We start from the raw sequence: 20,964 nt of genomic DNA on the forward strand, positions 1-20,964 counted from the left end.
CCATCGCCTCAGGGCGGGATGCGCAGAGCACAGCGCTCCCGTGGGACCATCCGTGTGGTGAGGAACCGCCATCGCCTCAGGACACGGACCCTCAGGGGAGGGACCCTCCACCACTTCAGGGCACAGTCCCGGAGTCGCCTTCAGGCACGGACCCTTCATTCCCTCGGGTCTCGGACTCTGTATCCCCTCAGGGAACAGACTCTTCCTCTCTCCCCTCAGGTCACGGACCCTTCATCCCCTCAGGGGACGGACCCTGTATCCCCTCAGGGTGGTAACTCTGCCCCCCTCCTCAGGTCGCGCCCCAGGCGCCGCCTCAGCCCCGCGCGGGGCGGGAACGCGCTCCCGGCGCGTGCCCGGGGCGGGGCGGGGGGCGTGGCCCCGCGCGAGGCCCCGCGCGCACGTTGGGTGCGGAAGGGGCGGGGCCCGGCGCGGCGCGCGCGCGCCCGTTCCTCTACGGAAGCCGGGCGGGCGCTTCGTGTCCCGGCGGCCGCCCCGCGCTGAGGCGCTGGGCTGGGGCTGTGGGAGGTCGGGGAGGGTCCCGGGGGTCACCGGACGGAACGTGGAGGGCGAAATGGCGGCGTCGTGAGGAGCTCGGTGAGCGGAGATGGACGGGGGGGCGGCCTGGGGCGTGCGGCGGCGGGAGGCCGCGGTTGGGCAGCGCGGGAAAGCGGCGGGGGCGGGGCGGGTGTGTGAGGGGAGAAGGGGCTGAAAGGGGGGCTTTGGGGGTCGCGGTGTGGGCTGTGGGGGTTTGGGGTGTGAGGAGGGCTCGGCGGGGCTGTGAGGCCGCTGTGGAGCGGGTCCCGGGCGGGGAGGGAGGAGGGTTGAGGGGCTGAGGGGCTCCCGGCGGACACAAGGCAGGGGGTGCTCAGTCAGTGTCTCCGCTCTCCCGCAGCACTCCCTGCACGGACTGGATGCCCACGGGCTGCAGGGCTCTGTCACACGCCGCCCGGGCCCTCAGCAGGGGCGCAGGGCTGTTCTCCCCCCTCTCACGGGTCTGCTTGCCCAGAGCCTTCTCTTGCTGCGTGGGACTCGGCGCCGGGCACTGGTGCCAGCTGCTGTCACAGCCCGTGTCCCTGCAGGGCGGCGGGGCCGGGGCTTTCCCCTTCTCCCTGTTTCCGAGCCCTTGGCCGCGTCCAGCCTGCACGGCTGCGGGGGACATGGCCGAGCAGAGGTACTGCGTGGACTATGCCAAGCGCGGCACGGCCGGCTGCAAGAAGTGCAAGGAGAAGATCGTGAAGGGGGTGTGCCGCATCGGGAAGATCGTCCCCAACCCTTTCACGGAGTCTGGCGGGGACATGAAGGAGTGGTACCATGTCAAGTGCATGTTCGAGAAGCTGGACAAGGCCCGGGCCACCACCAAGAAAATCGAAGACATCACAGACTTGGAGGGATGGGAGGAGCTGCAGGATGAGGATAAAGAATTAATCAACAAGCACATCTCAGGTGAGACACAAGGCAGCATCTGGGTCACTTTTCTACTTACTTTCAAGTTATACCACCCAGCTGTGCCTTTACCACGAAATCCTCATGGATATACTTGTATGGCTTAGGGACAAAGTGGGTAGTGCTGCTCCAACCTCTGTCTCAGCCCTGTAGGAAAGGGAAGAAATAGTCACTTCTACAGAGGCACCTCTTGATTCATTTGTCACAACTGGTTGTGCAGAAGTTCTAAGTGGTTTAATTCATGGCCATATAAATCCCAGGAGAAAGCATCAGTTATTTTCCACTTTCAGTTTTTTCCATGATCTTTAGTAAATTACATATTCTTTTAACTTTTGTTATCTGAAAAATGTCCGTTTATTTTTTTCCTTCTCCAATTCCCAGTTCTTTTAAGACTTTGTTATCAGTATATCACAGGTAATATGTTGAGGGATGTGTGAGATTATTTCTGACTGCCTGTTTGAACCTTGCTGGTTTGCAGAAGCCAATTCCAAGACTGGAGGTACCCCGAAGAAAAAGGTGATAGTCCAGGCTAAACTCACTGCCACAGGACAGCTGACTACAAAAGATCTTGCCAGTCCATCACCAAAGAAGTTCTCTGGCTTCACAGGTAAGACTTTAAGAAACTGATTCTGGAAAATCAGTTTCTTGTAATAACAGTTTTAACTTGGCTCAGATCAGTAGTTTTTTATCTATAGATTCTTTAGTCTTAATTAGTCTTTTAAAATTCTGGTTTGCCAGAAGTTGTCAGTGTATTTCTTAGGCTGTCAGTCTTAAGAGAACATCATGAAAAATGTTTGAGTTTCTGGCATTCCCAAGGAAACAAAGGTTCTGCCATAACCCCCATTGTCAGGCTGATGTCCCACTGACTCCACACTGCCTTCATCCATTGTCCAATTCCAGTCAAACTGAAGGTATAGACTAAAGTTATCCTGTGTGGAGCTCAAAATCTCTCAAAAAACGATTGTGGGGGATTCCCAGTCATGGTGTTCATGGAAGGGAAAACTGTTACACTTCAGCAGTTTGTCCTGGGAAGCAGCTGCCAGAGGGGCAGTCGGTGTGTGAGCTCTGACTGACCTGACACACTGACCTGTAGCTCCAAACCATCCAGAGCACACGCAGCCACAGCACAGCCAGAGAAATCACCACGTGTAGGGATGTTGATGTTAGGAGAGAAAATGGGATGGGGACATTTTCCCCCCATTTTAGAAATGATTTTATGAAAAAATCTTGCCATGAAGAGCAAAGGCTCATAAAGTAGAGGTAAAACTGAGGCATCTGCCAGCTGGAACTCTTTTTCACCATGGTTTAATCATACTTGTCTGGTAGAATTAAGGCCCAGAAAATGTTCGTTTAATGTAAAAAAATAAAAGTAATTAAAAAAATTTTTATTATAATAAAATGTAAAGTCATAAACTTTGGGATAGCACACATCATTAGTCAGTTCTGAAGCTTTTCCAGCATGCTGGGATTGTTCTCAGCTTGCCGAGCAGAGGTATCTTCAAAATTTGCACTGTGTTGTACTTGTTAAAATAGCAACTTGTTCTGTGTTTGATGCAGCCAAGCCAAAGAATTCAGAAGCTGTCCCTGCAAACTCTTCCCACAAGTCCAGCTTGTCTGCAGCCAAGTGTGACCCCAAGCACAAGGACTGTTTGCTCCGGGAGTTCCGGAAGGTCTGTGCCATGGTGGCTGAAAAGCCGAGCTACAACGTGAAAACACAGATCATCCAGGACTTCCTGAGGAAGGGATCTGGAGGAGGTATGGTTCCTGCTTGGAATTCTCAGTGTGTGAAAGCCCTGTCAGTCAACCTCAAAAGTTTTGTTTCAGAAAGGAAAGGTGACATAAAATCGGGTTGCTGTGCAGTCCCAGCTGTGTGCTGTGGTGATTTCTGAGCTGTGGAGATAATGTTTGCAAACTGCTTAAATAACAAATTCAGACAAGAATGTCTCACTCTGGTGTTGTAGGGAACGTTCTTAGGTGCCAAATTTAGTGCTGAGGTCACATTTGGAGAAAAATCGTGGGTACTTCCCCTAAAAAAATCTCCTTTCACGTGAAGCAGAGCAGAATGGGGCAAAGAGGAAGGCCCAGCTGTGGGTTTCACCCCCAGGGTCATGCAAATGGGCACAACCAACCAGAGCCTGTATGTGTAAATAAATTATCACACTTATAATGGTCTGTGCTTTTTATTTTCCCCAGATGGTTTTCATGGTGATGTATATTTGACCATTAAGCTGCTGTTACCAGGTGTCATTAAAACAGTTTACAACTTGAATGATAAGCAGATTGTGAAGCTCTTTAGTAGGATTTTTAACTGCAACCAAGACGAAATGGTCCGGGACCTGGAACAGGTGAGTACAGACAGCAGTTCTCTGCATTTCTGCTCTTCAGTCTTTGGTTATGGAAATTCTGTAATGCTTTGGGTTTTTTACTCCTATTTGAAAGTGTTAGCTCGACTGTTAGAATGGGAGCTGGTGGTTTATTTTGTTTTTTCTTGGCTTTAGCAGTTTTCACAGCATTTCCTACCATCTGGAACCTTTAGAAAATAATTTTTGAGTAGAAAGAAAGGTATAAATTCACCTGTATTAAATCCAACTTTAGAAAGCATGACTAAAATATCTATGCAAGTGAGGCTCCATCTGTTTGTCTAAACTGCTTTGTCTGGCACGTTCCTGGAATGGATTCATATTACTCTTTTTGTAACATCACGTATCAAAAACTGGGATTCAATTAACAGATGTGTCACCGTGAGTTGCAGTTGGTGGATACAGCTGAGCTGCACTGGTACAGTTGCAAGTGCTCAGGTGTGCATTGGATCCCTGGGCACAGGAGTTGGTGACTGACTGTGCATGATCTGATTCATTGCAAGATGGAGAAAATGGGTGAATTAGGTGATGAAGGTAATTCTTTCATCTCTGTTTATTGCCTTGGTACATACTGACTTCTGGTACATACTGTCACCTTCTGGTGACATCACTAGCCTGTTTCAGATCCTTGGATTTACAGGTGGATTCATCCTGAGGACATAAGGGGTCTGTGATGCTGCAGTGAAAGATAGAGCCATGAGATGATGTTGGTATTTTAATTTACTGTTTTTAGCAAGTGAAACAGCTGAGCAGCTTTGTTCTGTGTCATGACAGCTTCTTTGAATGTTTGATTCCATATTCTTCATGCACTCCCAGCATCATTCCTGTCCTTTATCCTGGTTACTGGAATCATGCTGAATCCCCAGTGGCATCCCCACTCTGATCCACACCCTCGTTTTGTTTTGGAGACAGGGAGATGTTTCCGAGACCGTCCGCATCTTCTTCGAACAGAGCAAGACTTGTCCTCCAGCAGCCAAAAGCCTCCTGACCATCCAGGAGGTCGATGAATTCCTGATCCAGCTCTCAAAGCTCACTAAGGAGGATGACCAGCAAAGTGTGCTGCACCAGATCAGTCGCAGGTAAGGGAAGCAATTGGCCTCTGGAGGCTTGTCCTGCCACTGGGAGTGGTTACCTAGGGATCACAAGCTGGAATAGGTGAGAAATTAACCATGAGCCACAGGAACTGAACTTAAGTAACATCCACAAGCCGCTGTTAGTGGTGTGATTAAGACACCTTGACTGCTGACCAGCAATAGAGAATGTCTGTGGCTCCTATTCATGCCAGAGAACTTCATCCTTGCCTGTCAGGACACTGTTCAATTAGTACCAAACAAGTGACTTGCAGAACTACCTTAATGGGGTTTATCTGTTAATTAAGTTGCTTTTTTTTTAGGTATGTTGGGAAATGCAATTAAGATGTGTTAAAGATTCTTGGTCTGGCACAGTTTGTGTTGATTTGAGGCTGACTATGTTACTATCACTTAGACTTGATGCATTAATTACATACATTTTGGATGGTGCATCAATGCTGAGGCAGAATTAATATTGGCATTCCAACATAAAGATGCTAAAAAGCCTTTTTAGGTGTCATTAGTAATGTGTGTCCTCATTTGAGTTTAAACCCTCTGTAAGGGGAGGACCTTTTCTTTTAAAGAGACCTGGCTCAGTTTCTTCTTTTCAGCTGGAAAGTGGTTCAGTTAAATGTCCACCATTGCTGAATCTTCTCTTTTGTTCTTCAGGTGTACAGGCAACGACCTGAAGTGCATCATCCGGCTAATTAAGCACGACTTGAAAATGAATGCTGGAGCAAAGCACGTGTAAGTCTGACATTCATTCATTGTGAGATAAAACCAGCCAGGAGCAGCAGACCCGATGCTGATCTGCATTCCCCTCCTTTCCCTGCTCTGTCCCAGGCTGGACGCGTTGGATCCCAACGCCTACGAGGCGTTCAAGGCGTCGCGGAACCTGCAGGACGTGGTGGAGCGGGTGCTGCAGAACCAGCAGGAGGCCGAGAAGGTGCCGGGGCTGAAGCGAACGCTGAGCGTGCAGGCCTCGCTCATGACCCCCGTGCAGCCCATGCTGGTACGTTGGCTCCCCCCCAGCCCAGCGAGAGATGGAGCTCTGGAGTGCTGGCAGAGACCCTCCCCTGGAGGGATCAGGAGCCAGAGAAGTGGCTGTGGGCACTGTGAGCTCACAGCGCTGATTTTTGTTTAATGCCATTTCACAGAGCACCTACCGAGAGGCCAATATTCACTGTACTCAGTCCTTGCACCTTCAGTGCCACTGCCAAGCTAAAATCGTGACTCGCTTTTAAAAGTGACTTTTATGTTTTGTTTGCTGTCCTTCCAGAAGTTGATCCTTTCTCTAGAAATACTGTTAGCTTTCCACTGGATTAGAGATTCAAATAAGTTTGGCTTTTTGTTTGAACGAATTAGAGTCAAATATTTACTTCTGGGCTGAGTGCACTCCTGCAAGAAGCACAGTGCTTACACCTTTAAGCGTTTGGAGGAGATAAGCACTGAGAAGCTGTAATTATCTGGGCATATGCAGACAATTCTAAGTAAATAAGTAATTAAGAAAAGGAGAACTTGGACTAGCTATCAGAGACCCTGGACAAAAATATTTACAAGGAAATTGGTAATTCCTTCGTGAATTTAGGGAAAAGTATCTTTATTTTCCAATGTATCACCTGAGACTGTGTCTTCTCTCTCCCCCTGAAGGCTGAAGCCTGCAAGTCCATCGAGTATGCCATGAAGAAGTGCCCCAATGGCATGTACGCCGAGATCAAATATGATGGGGAGAGGGTGCAGGTCCACAAAAATGGGGATCACTTCAGCTACTTCAGCAGGAGCCTCAAACCCGTCCTCCCACACAAAGTAAGCACCTGTGCCCTGGTTGTGCCAGCTCCTGGACTGGATTCCACAATAATTTCTTCCTATGGCAAAGGAGGATTCCTTCTCTTGTAAACTCATTTCTGATTTATGTAGGTATTTGGAATCTGGAAAAGCAACACTTGGTAGAATTGTAGTCACTTAGTTTTGGTGCACATTAAGGGCTTGAAACTCAAGCTATCTGCCATAGAATCCTCTTTATGAATTGCATTTTGGGAGCCTTGATGCCAGTTGGGTGACTTGGTTCTATTTATTCAAGCCTCATCTTTTTATTTGTAGGCTGTGCTGTGTGTACCATAGTAAAGCTAGAGCAGATATGCCCACATGTGCCTCAGACACTTCAGCAGAAAACACCTTCATTGGAGTGAGTCCCTCTCTTCAGCCAACAGACTTATTTTTCTTTTCTTTTTTTTTCCCAAGGTAGCCCATTTTAAGGACTTCATCCCCCAGGCTTTCCCTGGTGGACAAAGTATGATCCTGGATTCAGAAGTTCTTCTGATTGACAACAAAACTGGCAAGCCACTTCCTTTTGGGACTCTTGGTGTGCACAAGGTAAAAGAAATTAAATAAAACCCCCCTTGTTGTGGTTGGAGGCTGTTATTCTGCTGACTTAAATGCACCAGCAGATTATCACAGGGTTCTTTCAGAGCTTGGTGCTTGCTGGAGCATCTGGGGAATAAATAAGATCACTATTAATGAAAAGCTACTGCCCTAATACAATTGATTTTATATTAACATGATCACTGGCAGGACAGTAAGAAAACTTCAGCTCAAGATAAATATTTAAAAAATCATTGGAAAATCTTGCAATTCTGTGCTTGCTCAAGCCAGGATAAGCAGAGTGGGAGACCACAATGATGCAGAGTATTTAGTCCATATGAATGTTATGTAGAGCTTGTGTCTGGACTAAATGGGGGTGAGAAAGAGGACAGTAAAGTGAAAATTAAGCTCTAGGGGCTTAGGTTAGAAGTAGCCATTAATCTGATGTCTCTAGAAATTTGCTGGGTTTTGTTGCAGCAGCAGTGACAGATGTTGCATTGCCCCAGGTCATTAATATTTGTGGCATTATTTCCCTGTCACCAGGAAATTAACATTTTTTATCTTCTTAGTTTGTGCTTTGACACATTCAGACTAAATCTTAATTCTCAGAATGCTTCTGCCTATTAGAAGAGGCCTAAGCTTATCCTAACTAAAATGTTACGGAGCTAAAAATGCATCCTTTTGTTTCTGTTACTTTTCTGAAACTCTGTGTTGCTACTTGCTGTGACTGCAGATTTCTTTCAATGGGTCTTGTCTTCCAGAAAGCTGCTTTCCAAGATGCCAACGTTTGCCTCTTTGTGTTTGACTGCATCTACTTCAACAACATCAGCCTGATGGACAGGTGTGTCTCTGGCAGGTGTGAGAGTGGCCTGACTGGTTTCCCAGCATGAAACCATCACTGCAGAAGCACCAGTTCACTTTGGCTGTCACACTGGCCACTCACCCTGTAAAATCGCTCCTGCGTGGGAGGGTCCTTGCTGTGCCAGAGAGTTTCACTATGGAGCTCCATCTTGCTCTGCACTTCCAGAATATTGGAGTCAGCTGCATTTCAGATAAATTGGGTGTGGCCCAGTACCAGCTCATCATATGTCCTTTGAAATTAAACACACCATTAAACACAGAGTTTCTATTTTATAACTTCCTGGATGAAAGTAAGAATTAGTTGTCCTCTCTGGAACTCTGTAGGATAAATCATTTAATTACTTAAGTAGCTTTTTTTTCAATGTTCATGTGACTGGTACTTCACAATAAAGTTGCTGCTTGTCCTTAATTATCCATTCCCTGGTTTAGGCCTCTGTGTGAACGTCGCAAGTTCCTCCACGACAACATGGTGGAAATCCCCAACCGGATCCTGTTCTCGGAGATGAAGCACGTCACGGTGAGCTCAGGGTTCACTCCCCAGGGCTGCACTCTGGGCACTGCACTGCTCCTCTACCACACAGCCTTTGTTAGGATTGTGTCTGCAAATTCACCCTGTCAGGATGGTTCTACTTCTGCTCTGTGGGCAAGATTTCTTGAGCTACTGATTTATGTAGCACCTTGGGTTTGGTGGAGAATGTTTGGATGTTTTCGGCATTTTGAGAGGAAGAAGGTTCATAGGTCCCAAGGCAGGTGGATAGAAAAGGAAGCAGGTGCTGCTGCCTGAGAAAATCTGATTGTGTGCATATGGGACATACTTGGGTCACAGTGGGGCAGCCTCATCTCTGAGGGGTACTTCTAACAAGCCAACCCTGCTCTTTTTGGAGAAGTCACTGAATGTGCAGCAAAGAGATCATGTACAGGATCCTCCTTGGAAAACTGTTATGAAGTTACCTGTTCCTCTCTCTGCAGTTGCTTTGGGTTTAGTGCACCACTGCTCTAAACAGAAAGCCTGGAGCCCCTTTGGCAGTCCTGAGCTCACCATGGTTCCTCTCCTTTTCAGAAAGCTTCAGATCTGGCCGATATGATCACCCGAGTGATCCGTGAGGGACTGGAAGGACTGGTGTTGAAAGATATAAAGGCAAGTTCACATTTACTCTTTGCTGGTGTATGCTGGGAATTGGGGAATAACAACAGAATCTGTGGATGAAGCACACGAGGCTGAGCCTTCTTGGAACACCTCTGGGTTTTGTGGGTGCTGACATGCAATCCAGGTTGTTCCTTACATACTGAGCACTCATAAAGAGGATTCTATGGATAAAGGCAAGGGCTTTTTGAGGAGCTGCTGCCCACCAGGTGAGCTCTCTGAGGGGGGTTCTTGCCTTGCTTTGCACAGGGAAATTATGAACCAGGCAAACGACACTGGCTGAAGGTGAAGAAGGACTATCTCAACGAGGGGGCCATGGCTGACACAGCTGACCTGGTGGTGCTGGGAGCTTTCTATGGACAAGGCAGTAAAGGCAAGTCTGGAGTTGGCTTACATTGGAAATCTGTCAGTTCAGGAAACTCCCAGGCTTTTTCCTGTTCCTACCAGAATGAGACTGGCTGTAACAGTGATTGTGTGCTGCAGCCCATGAGGTGCTGGGCTGAGTTTGCTGTGGGATAGTTGGCACAGCAGGGCTGGAGGTGTTGGGTGGGCTCTTGCAGGGGCTCTGCCCGTGGGAGCCGATGCCCTGGAGCCATCACGAGCCCAGCTCCCTTTGACTCCCAAAGGTGGAAAAGGAGTTTGACTCGTTACTTTGCTTTTTGAAAAGCTGTGGCTCCTCCTGTAGATGTGACCCACCCTACTCTTCCCTGTGCAGGTGGGATGATGTCCATCTTCCTCATGGGCTGCTACGATCCCAAGAGTGAGAAGTGGTGCACTGTGACCAAGTGCTCCGGGGGCCACGACGATGCCACCTTGGCGCGTCTGCAGACGGAGCTGGACATGGTGAAGATCAGCAAGGTGAGAGGGGCTCTGGGGTGGAGGGGAGCAAAGGGATGCTCAGCAAAGGGCTGAGCTGATGTCGAGGTGCTGGTTAAATGCTGGTTTAAGTGTTCTGCCAGGAAGGAGTAAGAGTTAAAGCAGATAAACCGCTCTGACAGAAGTGAGGTGTCAGTACAGCCAGCTCCTGATGAGGCACTGCCTGGGATTTGTACTCAGACACTGAGTGGGAAGCCAGGCACCATCTGTTTCCTGCCTGGACAGAGTTTTATTGGGAAGGGTACCAATTTTTTTTGGGCATATTGCAATTGGCAAAGACAGTCACTAGATGGGGCTGCGGGAGAGAAGAGCTCAAGTCAGACTTACGGCTCCATAATCTGATGTGTTGGAGTTCAGACTTTTCTGACTGGCTTGTTTATGTGAGGAATCTCGCTTTTCAACCCTCGACAAATAAACAGAGAATTTTAATATTTACTTGACATCCTGAAGGCCGTTTGCATCAGGCCTGTAGAATCTTAAAAAAATGGGTAGTTTTACATGAATCACAATTGGAGCAACAGTGTTATTGTTTCACACACAAATGACAGGAGTTGAGAGCTGTGTTCCAGGTAATATTTGGGATTTTCTAGATGGGAGAGACTGCTGCAGATCAGGCTAAAGCAAGTTTCATCCATGCAAAGGCAATCTAATACCTATCTCCTGATTTACTTCTAGGTTATGTTTCAGCAACTTTTGTAGTAGTAGGTTCATATGTAAGTGCTGTTATTTTGGGTTTGTGCTTTAATTAACAGGATCCTACTAAAATTCCTCGGTGGCTAAAAATAAACAAAATCTACTACCCAGACTTCATTGTCCCAGATCCAAAGGTAAGTGTTGTCATAGTCATTTAACTCCATTTCCCAGCCCTGACATAACAATCTGTTTCATGTCCTTTAAGTGTACAAGTTGTCTCTGTTACAAAATTAGTCTTCATACTTGGAATGGGAAATAAAGCACAACTTTTTATCTCTCAGTCTTACAGGTGCTTTTGAGGCTAAAAGCTTCATGAAGAAATCACACCTGCAGCACTTTTGGGAAACATTCTTGTGCATTAAATCCTTTCCAGAAGTGAACTTACTTTAAATTTGAGACATGAAAAATCTGACTTGAATAGTTGAAGCATAGCTGTAACCCAAAAGTGGCTGTTGTTTTAGGAAATGGGTCAGTCTGCTTTATGCTTGAAAGAAAAGGTGTTATTTAGAAATTGGCAGGATATGTTAGTGAAGGATCTTTGACTTAGTGGAAAAAGTAGGATTTTCTAATTAAGGTCCTGAAGGTGGTCAGTGTGTGTATATGGAACAGGGAGGGGTGTTATTGATCAGTTGTTTCATGAGATAACACAGGAATGTGATGTGACTTCCTCCCTGGTGTGTTCAGAAAGCCCCAGTGTGGGAGATCACGGGGGCTGAGTTCTCCAAGGCCGAGGCCCACACTGCCGACGGGATCTCCATCCGCTTCCCGCGCTGCACCCGCATCCGGGACGACAAGGACTGGCAAACGGCCACCAACCTGCAGCAGCTCAAGGTGAGCTCACACAGTGCTCCTGCACGTGCTGGGCTGTGAGCTCGGACAACAATGCACAGCTAAAATGTAGGTTTGGGTAGCAGGGGGTGAGGTGAAGGCACCTCCCGCCTGGGACCCGGGATGGCACCTTCCCTTTCCTCAGGCTGCTCGCTGGGTTGCTGTGTGTGAATGTCCCTCTGTCACGGGGTCTCTCGAGTCTCCTGAGCTGTTGTGTTGTGCCCTGTCAGGAAAGCCTGTGCTGGCAGCTGGTTGTATCAGCTCCTGTAACACCCCGTGGTGAGGAATTGCCTTCCTCAAGGAGATGGCATTCATTCCCTTTAGGGTCATTCACTTTCCAGACTGGGAGATCATTTGGGAAGTGGCTGTGGATAACCTGGCCCAGTCTTGGGGCAAGTGGAGCCAGCCAGGATCCCTGGGCTGCACCCACCCACTCCTCCTCCTCTGCTGGTGGAACTGTCCTGGTGCCAGCCCTGCAGTGAGCTGGGGGTGAGCTCTGAGCTCAGGTAGTTCCTGCAGTCTGGGCTGTCCTCACACAGCCTGTGGGGTGCTGGCAGCAGCTGCCAGTGCTTGTTGTGCCATGGAAACCAGGAGTGATCCAGCCCCCCTGCTGTCCTGCAGCCTGTGCAGGTAGGGGAGAGAGAGGCACAGTGCCCTCTGCAGATGGGCTGTTCCAGGGAGAGCAGCAGGCACAGTTCATCCCTCAGGCTCTGATGAATTAGTCTGTCTTGCTCTGCAGCAGAGGATGGGGATGTGGCTTTTGATTCCTCCCTGTGTGGTTTCCCTTAATGCCAAGCAGAGGGGTGGAATGCAGAGAGCCTGGACAGAGCCGACAGGAAAATGGCTACAAAGAGGTGCAGGAGAAAAATCACCTGAGCAAACACTCGGGGGGGAACAAACAAGAGGAGCCCCTCTAATTACAGTTACAGCTCCTGTCTGGTGTCAGACGCTCACACTCTGTTTCTGGGGGGCAGGAGCTGTACCAGCTCTCCAAGGAGAAGGCTGATTTCAGCATTGGTGCCGGGGAGGAGGATGAGTCCACAGCAGGCAGCAGTGGAGAGAATGAGGGGAGTTCCAGGTCTTCCACACCTCACAGCAGTATTAAAACCCCCCCGAACAAGTCACCTGCAAAAGCCCAGAAGCCGGAAGGTAAGATGGTGCTTCCCAGGAGAGGAGGCTTGGGGGGTGTGCTCCGTGTTTGGGGCAGGCTGGGGCAGGATCTTTGCCTTCTGTCAGAGGCTCGAAGCTCCCACAGCACCTTCCCCGTGCATGTCAGGGAAAATGGGCAAAGCTGTTTTGACCCTTAGTTTGGCCTGTGCTATTCCCAGCATGGATTGAGGAGCCACAGCTCTGAGGTGTGCTGGGATTGGGAAAATATGGATGGAAGCAGCACTGATGATGCCATTTTTAGGTTGGTGTTCCCTGCTCCTGTTCCTGCACGTCACATGCCCTTTGGTTAGATGTTTTTGGCCATGAACCAGTATTTAATTTTATTTGGATGGAATTCATGCATATAATGGGACACCTGCATGGAGGTGATTTCCAGGTAAATTGAGTTTGTGTTTGTCACTGGGGACCAACGTGAAGCAAATTGCTGAGCAGTTTCAGAAAGGACAGTGTGGTGACAGCACACAGGGCAGGTGGCAGCAGCATCCTGGAAATGAGGCCAGGAGGTTCCCCCACACCATTTTCAGTAGAAAAATGTGTGTTACTTGTTACATTCTAATCCATGGATTTCCCAGAAAGAGGGAAGGAAACTTTTTCCTTTTACTCTCTTCCCTCTCTCCCCCCACGTTAATACACAACCAGTATCTGGACAGAGCACAGAAATGAGACAAATTTGTTTGTTTTTAGAGAGCAAAGCAATCCTTGCATCCCCTCAGAAATCCGAGGAGAAACGAGGGGAGAAGAGAAAAGCATCGGAGATGGAGGACAACGGAAAAAAGGTACAGTCAGGTGGACAGCAACCACTGTGGGCTGGGAGGAGGCTGAGGCAGTTGAGTTGTCTGTTCACTTTTGCCTTCCATCTGGAAATCCATCCCCCCTTCTCTCCCTCAGCACCCACTGCTGGACATTTTCACGGGAGTGAAGCTGTACCTGCCGCCCTCCGTGCAGGACTTCGACAAACTGCGGCGCTACTTCATCGCCTACGATGGGGACCTGGTGACAGAGTGTGACACGGCCTCGGCCACCCACGTCATCGGGGACATTGAGGACAACCCTGGTGCTCAGCGTGTGTCTCCCAGGTGGATCTGGGAATGCATCCGGAAGAGGAGGCTGGTAGCGCCGTGCTAGCGGGGCAGGGACAGTCCTGGCACGGGAGCAGCCCAGAACTAGGTAGGTGGAAGGAAAGGTGCAGTTGTGGACAGACATAAAATGCCAGCAGAGGTGCTTACAGAGATCCACAGCAACCCTATGGAATAAATTAAAACAACTCTCTGACGAAATGTCACTGCTGAATCCGATTTTCCTGCCCATACTGGAGGCCACTGCACTCACCTGGGTGCTGGTTTGGTCTCCTCGGGTTTTTAAAGTTTGGGTATTTTTATAGATAAAGAAATAAAACTGAAGCAGTTTCTCCTTTGCTCTCAGGACTCATTTTCCAAAGGTTATTCTCTGCCTGGACAGGAAAACAGGCCACCCACTGTGTGACACTGTTGGCTGCAGTGCCAGGATAATTTTGCTGTGTGGGTACAATTTACACAAAAGTCACGTGTCCTTCTCCTGGTTTTGCCTTTTCTCTCCTGTCCCTGACACTCCACTCAGGGCTGCAACAGGAGCATTTACACCTTGGTGTAGGTTTCATATTAAAACCAAATAAGCTTCTCTTAGAGCAGCTACTGTGGCATTATCCAAGTATCCTCCTGGAGGGTTTGTTTTCCAGAATATGTTGCTCCTGTGCTCTGCTATTCATGTTTCAACAAGTAAAAGCTGAGAAAGGAACTCCAGCACCTCGATCTTTTAGGATAACTGAGACCTCCTGGGAAGCTGTTCAAAACTATTGCAAGTGTTTGAATATTAATGAAATAAGGAAGGGGGGGTTGGAAATAGTTATTCCTTTTAACTGCTTTGCAAATGGCCACGTGCAGTTGTCAGGTAACTTTTTTCCTTCAACCTCCTCTATACTTTGTACCCCCCACCAACAATATTTAAGCAATTTCTGGCTGAGATTCAGCAGTAGCTGCAGGATCTCTTGCTTTCTCCCCACCTGTTGTAACAGAGTCAGAAACAAGGTTAACTAAATCACATTTCAACTTTATTATAAAATTATAAACCAAACTTCTGTACCAAAACTAGTAAGTTTAACCATCATAGTACCAAGGGGATTTAACAGAGAATAACATGCCCTTTCAAGGAGAATATTAACTTTTAAAGTCTTTAAACAATGTACAGTGTACATAAAGCACATAAATATTTCCATTTACTTTATTAGTTCAGAACATTATATTCCTTTGCATCATTAATCAGTTTCCTCCAGATTTTGATTTTCCTTGGAATACAAGTCACACATATCCATAAGTAGGGAAAACAAGAGTCCTCCCTTCAGAAAGCAGTTCTGGAGTCACTGGGTGTATCTCCTCATCCCTAAAATTTCAGGCATTGAGCTGCAACTTGATTTATCTGCTGTAGAAAGTAAGCCTACCCTCTACAAGGAAAAGCACATCTGTCCATAGGGGAATAATCTTCCTGCTAAATTCCCCCAGCCCTGAGTTTATTGAAAAATATGACAACATGAATTTTCACAGTGAATTTACTAAATTCAGCACTTTGTGTATTCCTGTACCTCCTGGAGGTCCCTGTGCCCTCCCCAAGAGTAAACACAGTCACTGCTTACCTTTCTTTTTAACATGATGCACGGAATTGTACCAGTTCCTTCTCGTGCTGGAACCTGTTAAACCTTAAGCTAAAGATTAAAGAACAACCTGACCAGGCAAAGAGGTAAAACTCAGTGTTCAGTTCACTAAACTGCAGCAGCTGCTGCCTTTTGGTGGAGTTCTGAGACCCCCTCAGCAATGCAGGGGTTCTGCTGCCTCCTGAGCCACAGATTCCTCACCTCAGGTGCTTTCCTGGCTCCAGCAGAGCACAGACCCTCCACTCCCTGCAGCTGAACTGCTACTCATGCAACAGTCCCTGGTAAAAATACACAGTTTAATTTGCTGTTGACATTTATCACTTACTGCACGAGGAGCTTTGGTGCTATTCCTGCAACTGCCCTTCCAGTGCTCCAGGAGCTGAGAGGGGACACTGGGATTGGTGCTGGTCCCTGCTGGCAGCCAGGCAGGGGCTCGGTTTGAACATGGAGTGATCACCTCTCCCCAGAGCCAGAGAGCAAAACCCTGCAGCAGGAGGTTCCCAGCTTCACAAGTGCCTTGGAATGAGTGCACAATCCCACGGTGATGGAAACTTAAGGCATGAAGAGTCTGGAGCCTGGCTGTGCAACAGCCAAACACACTGAGGGGAAAATACACCAGTTACAATCATCTCTGGCAAGTTCTTCCACCTGCACACGCTGCCCAGGAGAGCTGTGAGGGATCAGACCAGGGACCCTCCTCCCCACCCTCACCAGCAGAAAGTACAAAACAAATGGCTTTTAATAAACAGCCTGAAGGGAACAGAACTGTAAAACAGCCCAGGAGGAGGGGGAGAAGCTGCTCTGCAGTGGTGATTGCTCATAGCTTTCTTCCATGATTCCCTTCTGAAAAGAAAAAGTCACCTGTACTTAAATAATGATTGTGTAGCACTGGAGTCCTCACTGCTCTCCAGCTGAGTGGTTCCCTCACTAAACCCTTGGGAAGACTCAAGCCTTGGATGTGTAGCTCCTTCAGCAAGTGAAGGCAGTTCAGTTTGTGCTGGGAAGTCTGTGGAGTCAAAGCAGTCAACAACAATCAAACCAGACACCTCCCTCCCCGTGGCACAAACAAAAACCACCACACAGGGCCAGGCTGGATGCTCACAGAGCCTCCCTCCCAACACTTCTCAATAATACAAAGGCAACCTTCATATAAAATGATACGTTTTTCCACAATTGCACTAGGCTGGAATTAGGGAAAGCGGAGGCAGTCTGCCTGTCCTGCAAGCATAACATGGTTTTACATTAAATTAAAAATAAAAGTAAAATTAACAAGCACAGTGACATTTTAATCTTTGAAAACCAAGTTGTTGCTGGGTGTAGCCTGAGCAGCAAAACAAAGGACACTTTTTGAGACCCCAGTTCACTTTTATTATTCAGAGGAAAATACAAAGCCTCTGGAGCTGATCTTTGTGGTGGAAAGCCGAGCATCCATCTGTCCTCAGCAGAGAGGATCGAGTCATCCCGGGATGTGGGTGGTTCATGATTGCTGGCACTGAGCTCCAAGGAGTGCAGGCACTGTGGTGTAAAGCACGATGGTGGGAAGAGCAGAGTCAGGCATGGCTTGAGCAGGACAGTTTTCCCCAAGGCTTCCTCCTTCCCTCCCTTCCAGCGGGGTCTGTTTGTAACTATTTGTAGCGACGTGGACCATTCCTCTCCCGGCAGAGGAGGCTGCAGGGCATCGCCAGCCCTGCCCCCAGTTATGTCCTGAAGACATGCACGGCCCTGATGACGTACTGCCGGCAGATCGGACACTCGCTCATCCGCTTCCCGCACTTGGTGCACGTCACCATGTGCCCGCATTCCAGCAGGACACAGTCAATGGGAGCATCCATGCAGATCCTGCACAGGTTGTCCTCGGCGCTGGGCTGCCCAGCACCACCTGAGGGGACAGGAGACCACGGGTTGGTGACACAAAGGGAGGTGTGTTGGGTTTGTGTGAGCCCAGTGGGCTCTACTGAAGGGCTTCCCTAATGGAATCCTGCACATGGAAGGGCTGCAGAAGGACCCCCCTCATGTCTGTATCTGCTCCACCCGAAGTTTTGGCTTTTCCACAGTAATTTGTGGATGAAAACGAACACCACTGAGATTCTCAGCAATGAGGTCAGTGAAGCAATGTGGGTCTCTCTTCCCAAGTAACTGATAGGAGAAGAGGAAATGGCCTCAAGTTGTGCCAGGGGAGGTTTAGATTGGATATTGGGGAAAAACATCTGTCCCAAAAGGGTTGTCAAGCACTGGAAGAGGCTGCTCAGGGCAGTGGTGGAAGAAATAACCCTGGGGGGATTTAAAAGCCACATGGATGTGGCACTTGGGGACATGGTCAGTGGTGGCCTTGGCAGTGCTGGGGAAACAGTTGGACTTGATCTCAGAGGGTTCTTCCCACCTAAACAAATCCAGGATTAAGGATATCACTTACCAGTGTGATCGTCTGTGTCAGAAACTGCAACAGAAGAAGAGAAAGTGATTTGGTGAGAACCAGCTGGGACAGAAAGGTTACCAGGCAGGGGCTGAAAGCCCTGAGGGAGTTGCTAAACCAAAACTGCTTTCTGCTGATCCCCACGAGAGGCTCAGGCTGGGCTCTGAGCACGACAGGTTCAACAGCTGGCAAAAAACTTTCTCCCATCCTGAGCTTACACAACACTTAAGGCTTCCCAGAGATAAGCAGCACTCCCAAGGCATGTCTCAAGACATGTTTAAGACAGCCCTGGAATGTGTGCAGAATTTGGCTCCCTAGTGCTGCACCTGCAGCAGCCCCTCGTGCCAGTTCCTTTGGTATTACACAAGCACCAGGATTGCTGGGACACACACAGAGGCAACTGTGATTAAGAGAGAAGGATAAACTCTATCAAAAGCACAAGATACAAGAATATAAACCCAAAGCAGGTGTCTCAAATCTTGTATCATTTATAGAGGACAATGCTTAGAGACATGTGTTTAAGGAAACAACAGTAGTGTGGACAGCACTGAGAAACAAACCTATGAAATCAGTGTTAAAACAAGTTTCTCTTGTAAATAATGTACAAGTCTGTGGTTTTTAAGTAATGCCCTGGAAGTGCAAACTGGCACTTGAAAGTCAAGCCAGGTACATTCTCTGTGCCCCTCTATCCCCTCCCCTCTCCCTGAGCAGGCCCAGCGTGTGCAGCAGGAACACTCTTGACATAAGACAGAGTCAAACCCCAGCTGTGCAGCCGCTGTCCTGAGCTCATGCTCTGAATTTCCCAGCTGCTTTCTGGTGGTAGTTTCCTGCCTGGGCAGGGCACTTCCCTGATCACTTCCCCAGTTACCATGAGTCCAGAGGGAAGAGCTCAGCCCAGGCACACAGCAGCTGTTCTGTGGCTAAGGCAGTGCCCAGTGGGATCTGCCACAGCCACACACCATCTGAGGTGAAGGGTGCACAGCTCTCATGTTGCTGCCACAGGGCAGTGACTGTCCAAAGCTACCAGGAGGCTCTCCTCAAATAACTACAAGTAGTGGTGAGCAGAGTTCAGCTACTTTCACTCTAATGTGTGTAAAACTCCCTCCTCACTTGCACGAAACAGAAATATAAAGTAAGTTCTATTTCCTTCTACAACTGTTACAAAAAAAGGGAAAACCTGGAAAACAGGCACACATTTGCCAGGTTTCTCACCTAGATGCTGAGGGTCTTTCTCTCTGTAGAGACGGGTCACCCTCTCCATCAGCTCCCACTTTTCACAGCAGCCTTTGTAGGTGACGAAGTTGCGGGCGAGGATTTCCTTCAGCTGCCGCACGGAGAGCGCGTTGATGTCCCCGACGCTCCTCAGGTCGGAGAGAGAAGCCTTCCTCCCCAGCACCAGGTTATCTTCAGAGTCAGTAGACTGGAAGGGAACAAAGGTGGAATGATTCTTGTCCTCAACACCTAAACCCACAATGTGAATCAACTTTCAGTATCTGCATGAGCAGGAATTCATGTTTGGATGAACATAACTGGTTACTCTGAATTCCTCCATCAGAAACACAAGTCTTAAGACAGAAATAATTTCTATTATCGGTGTCCAAGTGACACCAGTTCCTTCTCTCCGTGTAGGACAAGGTGCTGCCACAGGAGGGGGTTGATTGGGTCTGCCAGTGGTCAGTCTCAGTTACTGTTCAGCCACCCATCTCTGTGGTAGCAAATACAGCCTAGGAAATCCGGTATTCCTTGTCATCCAATTCCAGGACACACAAACCTGTGTCTCCTCCTCTGCTGGTGGTTCCTCTGCTGCATCCTCAACTGCTGTCACACCGACTGGGCTCGGAGGCACGTGACCATTTGCCTACAAGAGGAGATAAAGGTTTCACCAACGCTGTGTCTGTGGGTGTCTGGAGGGAAATCAGCTCCAGTGCAGTGTCCCTGCAATCCCTGGCCACTGGAAGGACGAGTGCAGCACAAAATACAAGCCAGGCACACTCACAGAGTATTCCCTGTGCAGCACTCACACAAACAAAACTTTCTGAAACTGAAGTCCAGCCTCTGAACCTTCAAAGCCTCAGTACAGAACCTGTGCAGTAAAATCCCACGTGATGCTCTTGTGAGGCTGGATCAGGAGGAGACCAAATTTAGACATGTGTGTATATATATATGTGTATATATGCAATCCTTCCCTGAGTGTCACACTGATGTGCTGTCAGAGCTCTGACAGTACATGAGCTCTCAGTGCAAGGCTCTGTACAACCCTCTAACACAGCTCAGAGTCTCCAGATCTTCACAGTAACCAGACAAACCCCTCCTCAGGTGGGTTCTGGAGTGGGCAAACAGGAGACTCTGAGTGAAGAACCAGCAGCAACAGAGCTGGAGGAAAAAAGCTGAGCAGCTGCTCTGGGCTCTCCATAAAATGAGAAGTGTAATTGTATCTGACTCAGCCTCAGCAGCCACCCTTCCCCTCTGGTTTCCTCCTGACAAAGAGACTGTAATGTTACCATCCTACTTATCCAGGTGGGGACTTGTTAATATTTACAGAGCACAAGAGGAACAATAACCATCAAAGAGCCCGAGCTGTAGCAGGATGTCATGCAAGTAGAGACAAGAAGCTGAAATGTATCACGGGGCAGTCAGGGAAGACAACAGAGCTGGTAAAAACTGGAATGGCAATATCCAGAAAACCAGGGAATTAAAATGCCTTTTAATGATTTGTAAAAAAACGTTCTCCCAGGAAAACTCCTCCTTCGAACTAGATTTATCTGCTGAGGAAGCAGAAGGTACACACATTTTCAGGGAACTAAATACACCTATTAACTTTGTAATAGGACAAGGAGCAGATGTCAAACACTGAGTAAACTTCCCACAGCAGAAAGCAGAAAGACAAACAAAGCAAGGTCAATAAAAAATAATTAAGCTCAAATGCCCCTGACGAGGTTTGTCAGAACTGCAGGTTCATCATAAACCAAAGACTTGGCAACAGACTCGGGGTTTGTTTGGTTTGTTTTCCATTGATCTGAGTGCAGGAGACACCAAAAACCTCACCCACTTCCTATCATCTT

General features: G+C 48.3%; 2 protein-coding genes across 6 annotated transcripts in view; one reads left to right on the forward strand and one right to left on the reverse strand.

The window, feature by feature from the left end:
* The first annotated feature begins 521 nt into the window (after window positions 1-521).
* Window positions 522-14,222, forward strand: LIG3 (DNA ligase 3). 2 transcript variants are annotated; one of them, XR_003535456.1, is made up of 20 exons: window positions 522-594; window positions 893-1,443; window positions 1,922-2,050; window positions 3,001-3,198; window positions 3,637-3,788; window positions 4,716-4,882; window positions 5,543-5,620; window positions 5,717-5,885; window positions 6,524-6,679; window positions 7,115-7,246; window positions 7,996-8,075; window positions 8,525-8,612; window positions 9,156-9,233; window positions 9,489-9,612; window positions 9,955-10,097; window positions 10,868-10,942; window positions 11,493-11,639; window positions 12,611-12,785; window positions 13,048-13,182; window positions 13,491-13,582. XR_003535456.1 is itself a non-coding variant. In XM_027690760.1 (20 exons), exons 2-20 carry the CDS (start codon window positions 912-914, stop codon window positions 13,929-13,931), a joined length of 2,952 nt encoding a protein of 983 aa, XP_027546561.1. In that variant the 5' UTR covers window positions 522-594; window positions 893-911; the 3' UTR covers window positions 13,932-14,222. The 2 variants fall into 2 exon arrangements, 1 of the variants encoding a protein (XP_027546561.1); XM_027690760.1 differs by lacking the exon at window positions 13,048-13,182 and adding an exon at window positions 13,695-14,222.
* Window positions 14,223-14,870: 648 nt separating this feature from the next.
* The window catches only part of RFFL (ring finger and FYVE like domain containing E3 ubiquitin protein ligase), a 29,158-nt gene continuing 23,064 nt past the window's right edge, over window positions 14,871-20,964 (reverse strand). For all 4 annotated transcript variants that reach the window (XM_027690763.1, XM_027690764.1, XM_027690762.1 and 1 more), the window contains 4 exons: window positions 19,674-19,760; window positions 19,115-19,322; window positions 17,903-17,926; window positions 14,871-17,368 (listed from right to left, as the gene is read on the reverse strand). In XM_027690763.1, coding sequence (XP_027546564.1) covers window positions 17,187-17,368; window positions 17,903-17,926; window positions 19,115-19,322; window positions 19,674-19,760 — 501 coding nt within the window. In that variant the 3' untranslated portion in view covers window positions 14,871-17,186. The remainder of the gene's footprint in view (window positions 17,369-17,902; window positions 17,927-19,114; window positions 19,323-19,673; window positions 19,761-20,964) is intronic.

This window comes from Neopelma chrysocephalum, unplaced genomic scaffold, assembly GCF_003984885.1.
Source record: "Neopelma chrysocephalum unplaced genomic scaffold, ASM398488v2 Primary Assembly neopelma1_82, whole genome shotgun sequence".
NCBI lineage: Eukaryota > Metazoa > Chordata > Aves > Passeriformes > Pipridae > Neopelma > Neopelma chrysocephalum.

What these genes read in the sequence shown, in the direction of transcription:
- LIG3 (XM_027690760.1), top strand. Translation starts at nt 912, where the DNA reads ATGCCCACGGGCTGCAGGGCTCTGTCACACGCCGCCCGGGCCCTCAGC. An exon ending in AATCAACAAGCACATCTCAG is followed by an intron (nt 1,444 to 1,921) that starts GTGAGACACAAG and finishes GCTGGTTTGCAG; the next exon opens with AAGCCAATTCCAAGACTGGA. An exon ending in ACATGGTGAAGATCAGCAAG is followed by an intron (nt 10,098 to 10,867) that starts GTGAGAGGGGCT and finishes TTTAATTAACAG; the next exon opens with GATCCTACTAAAATTCCTCG.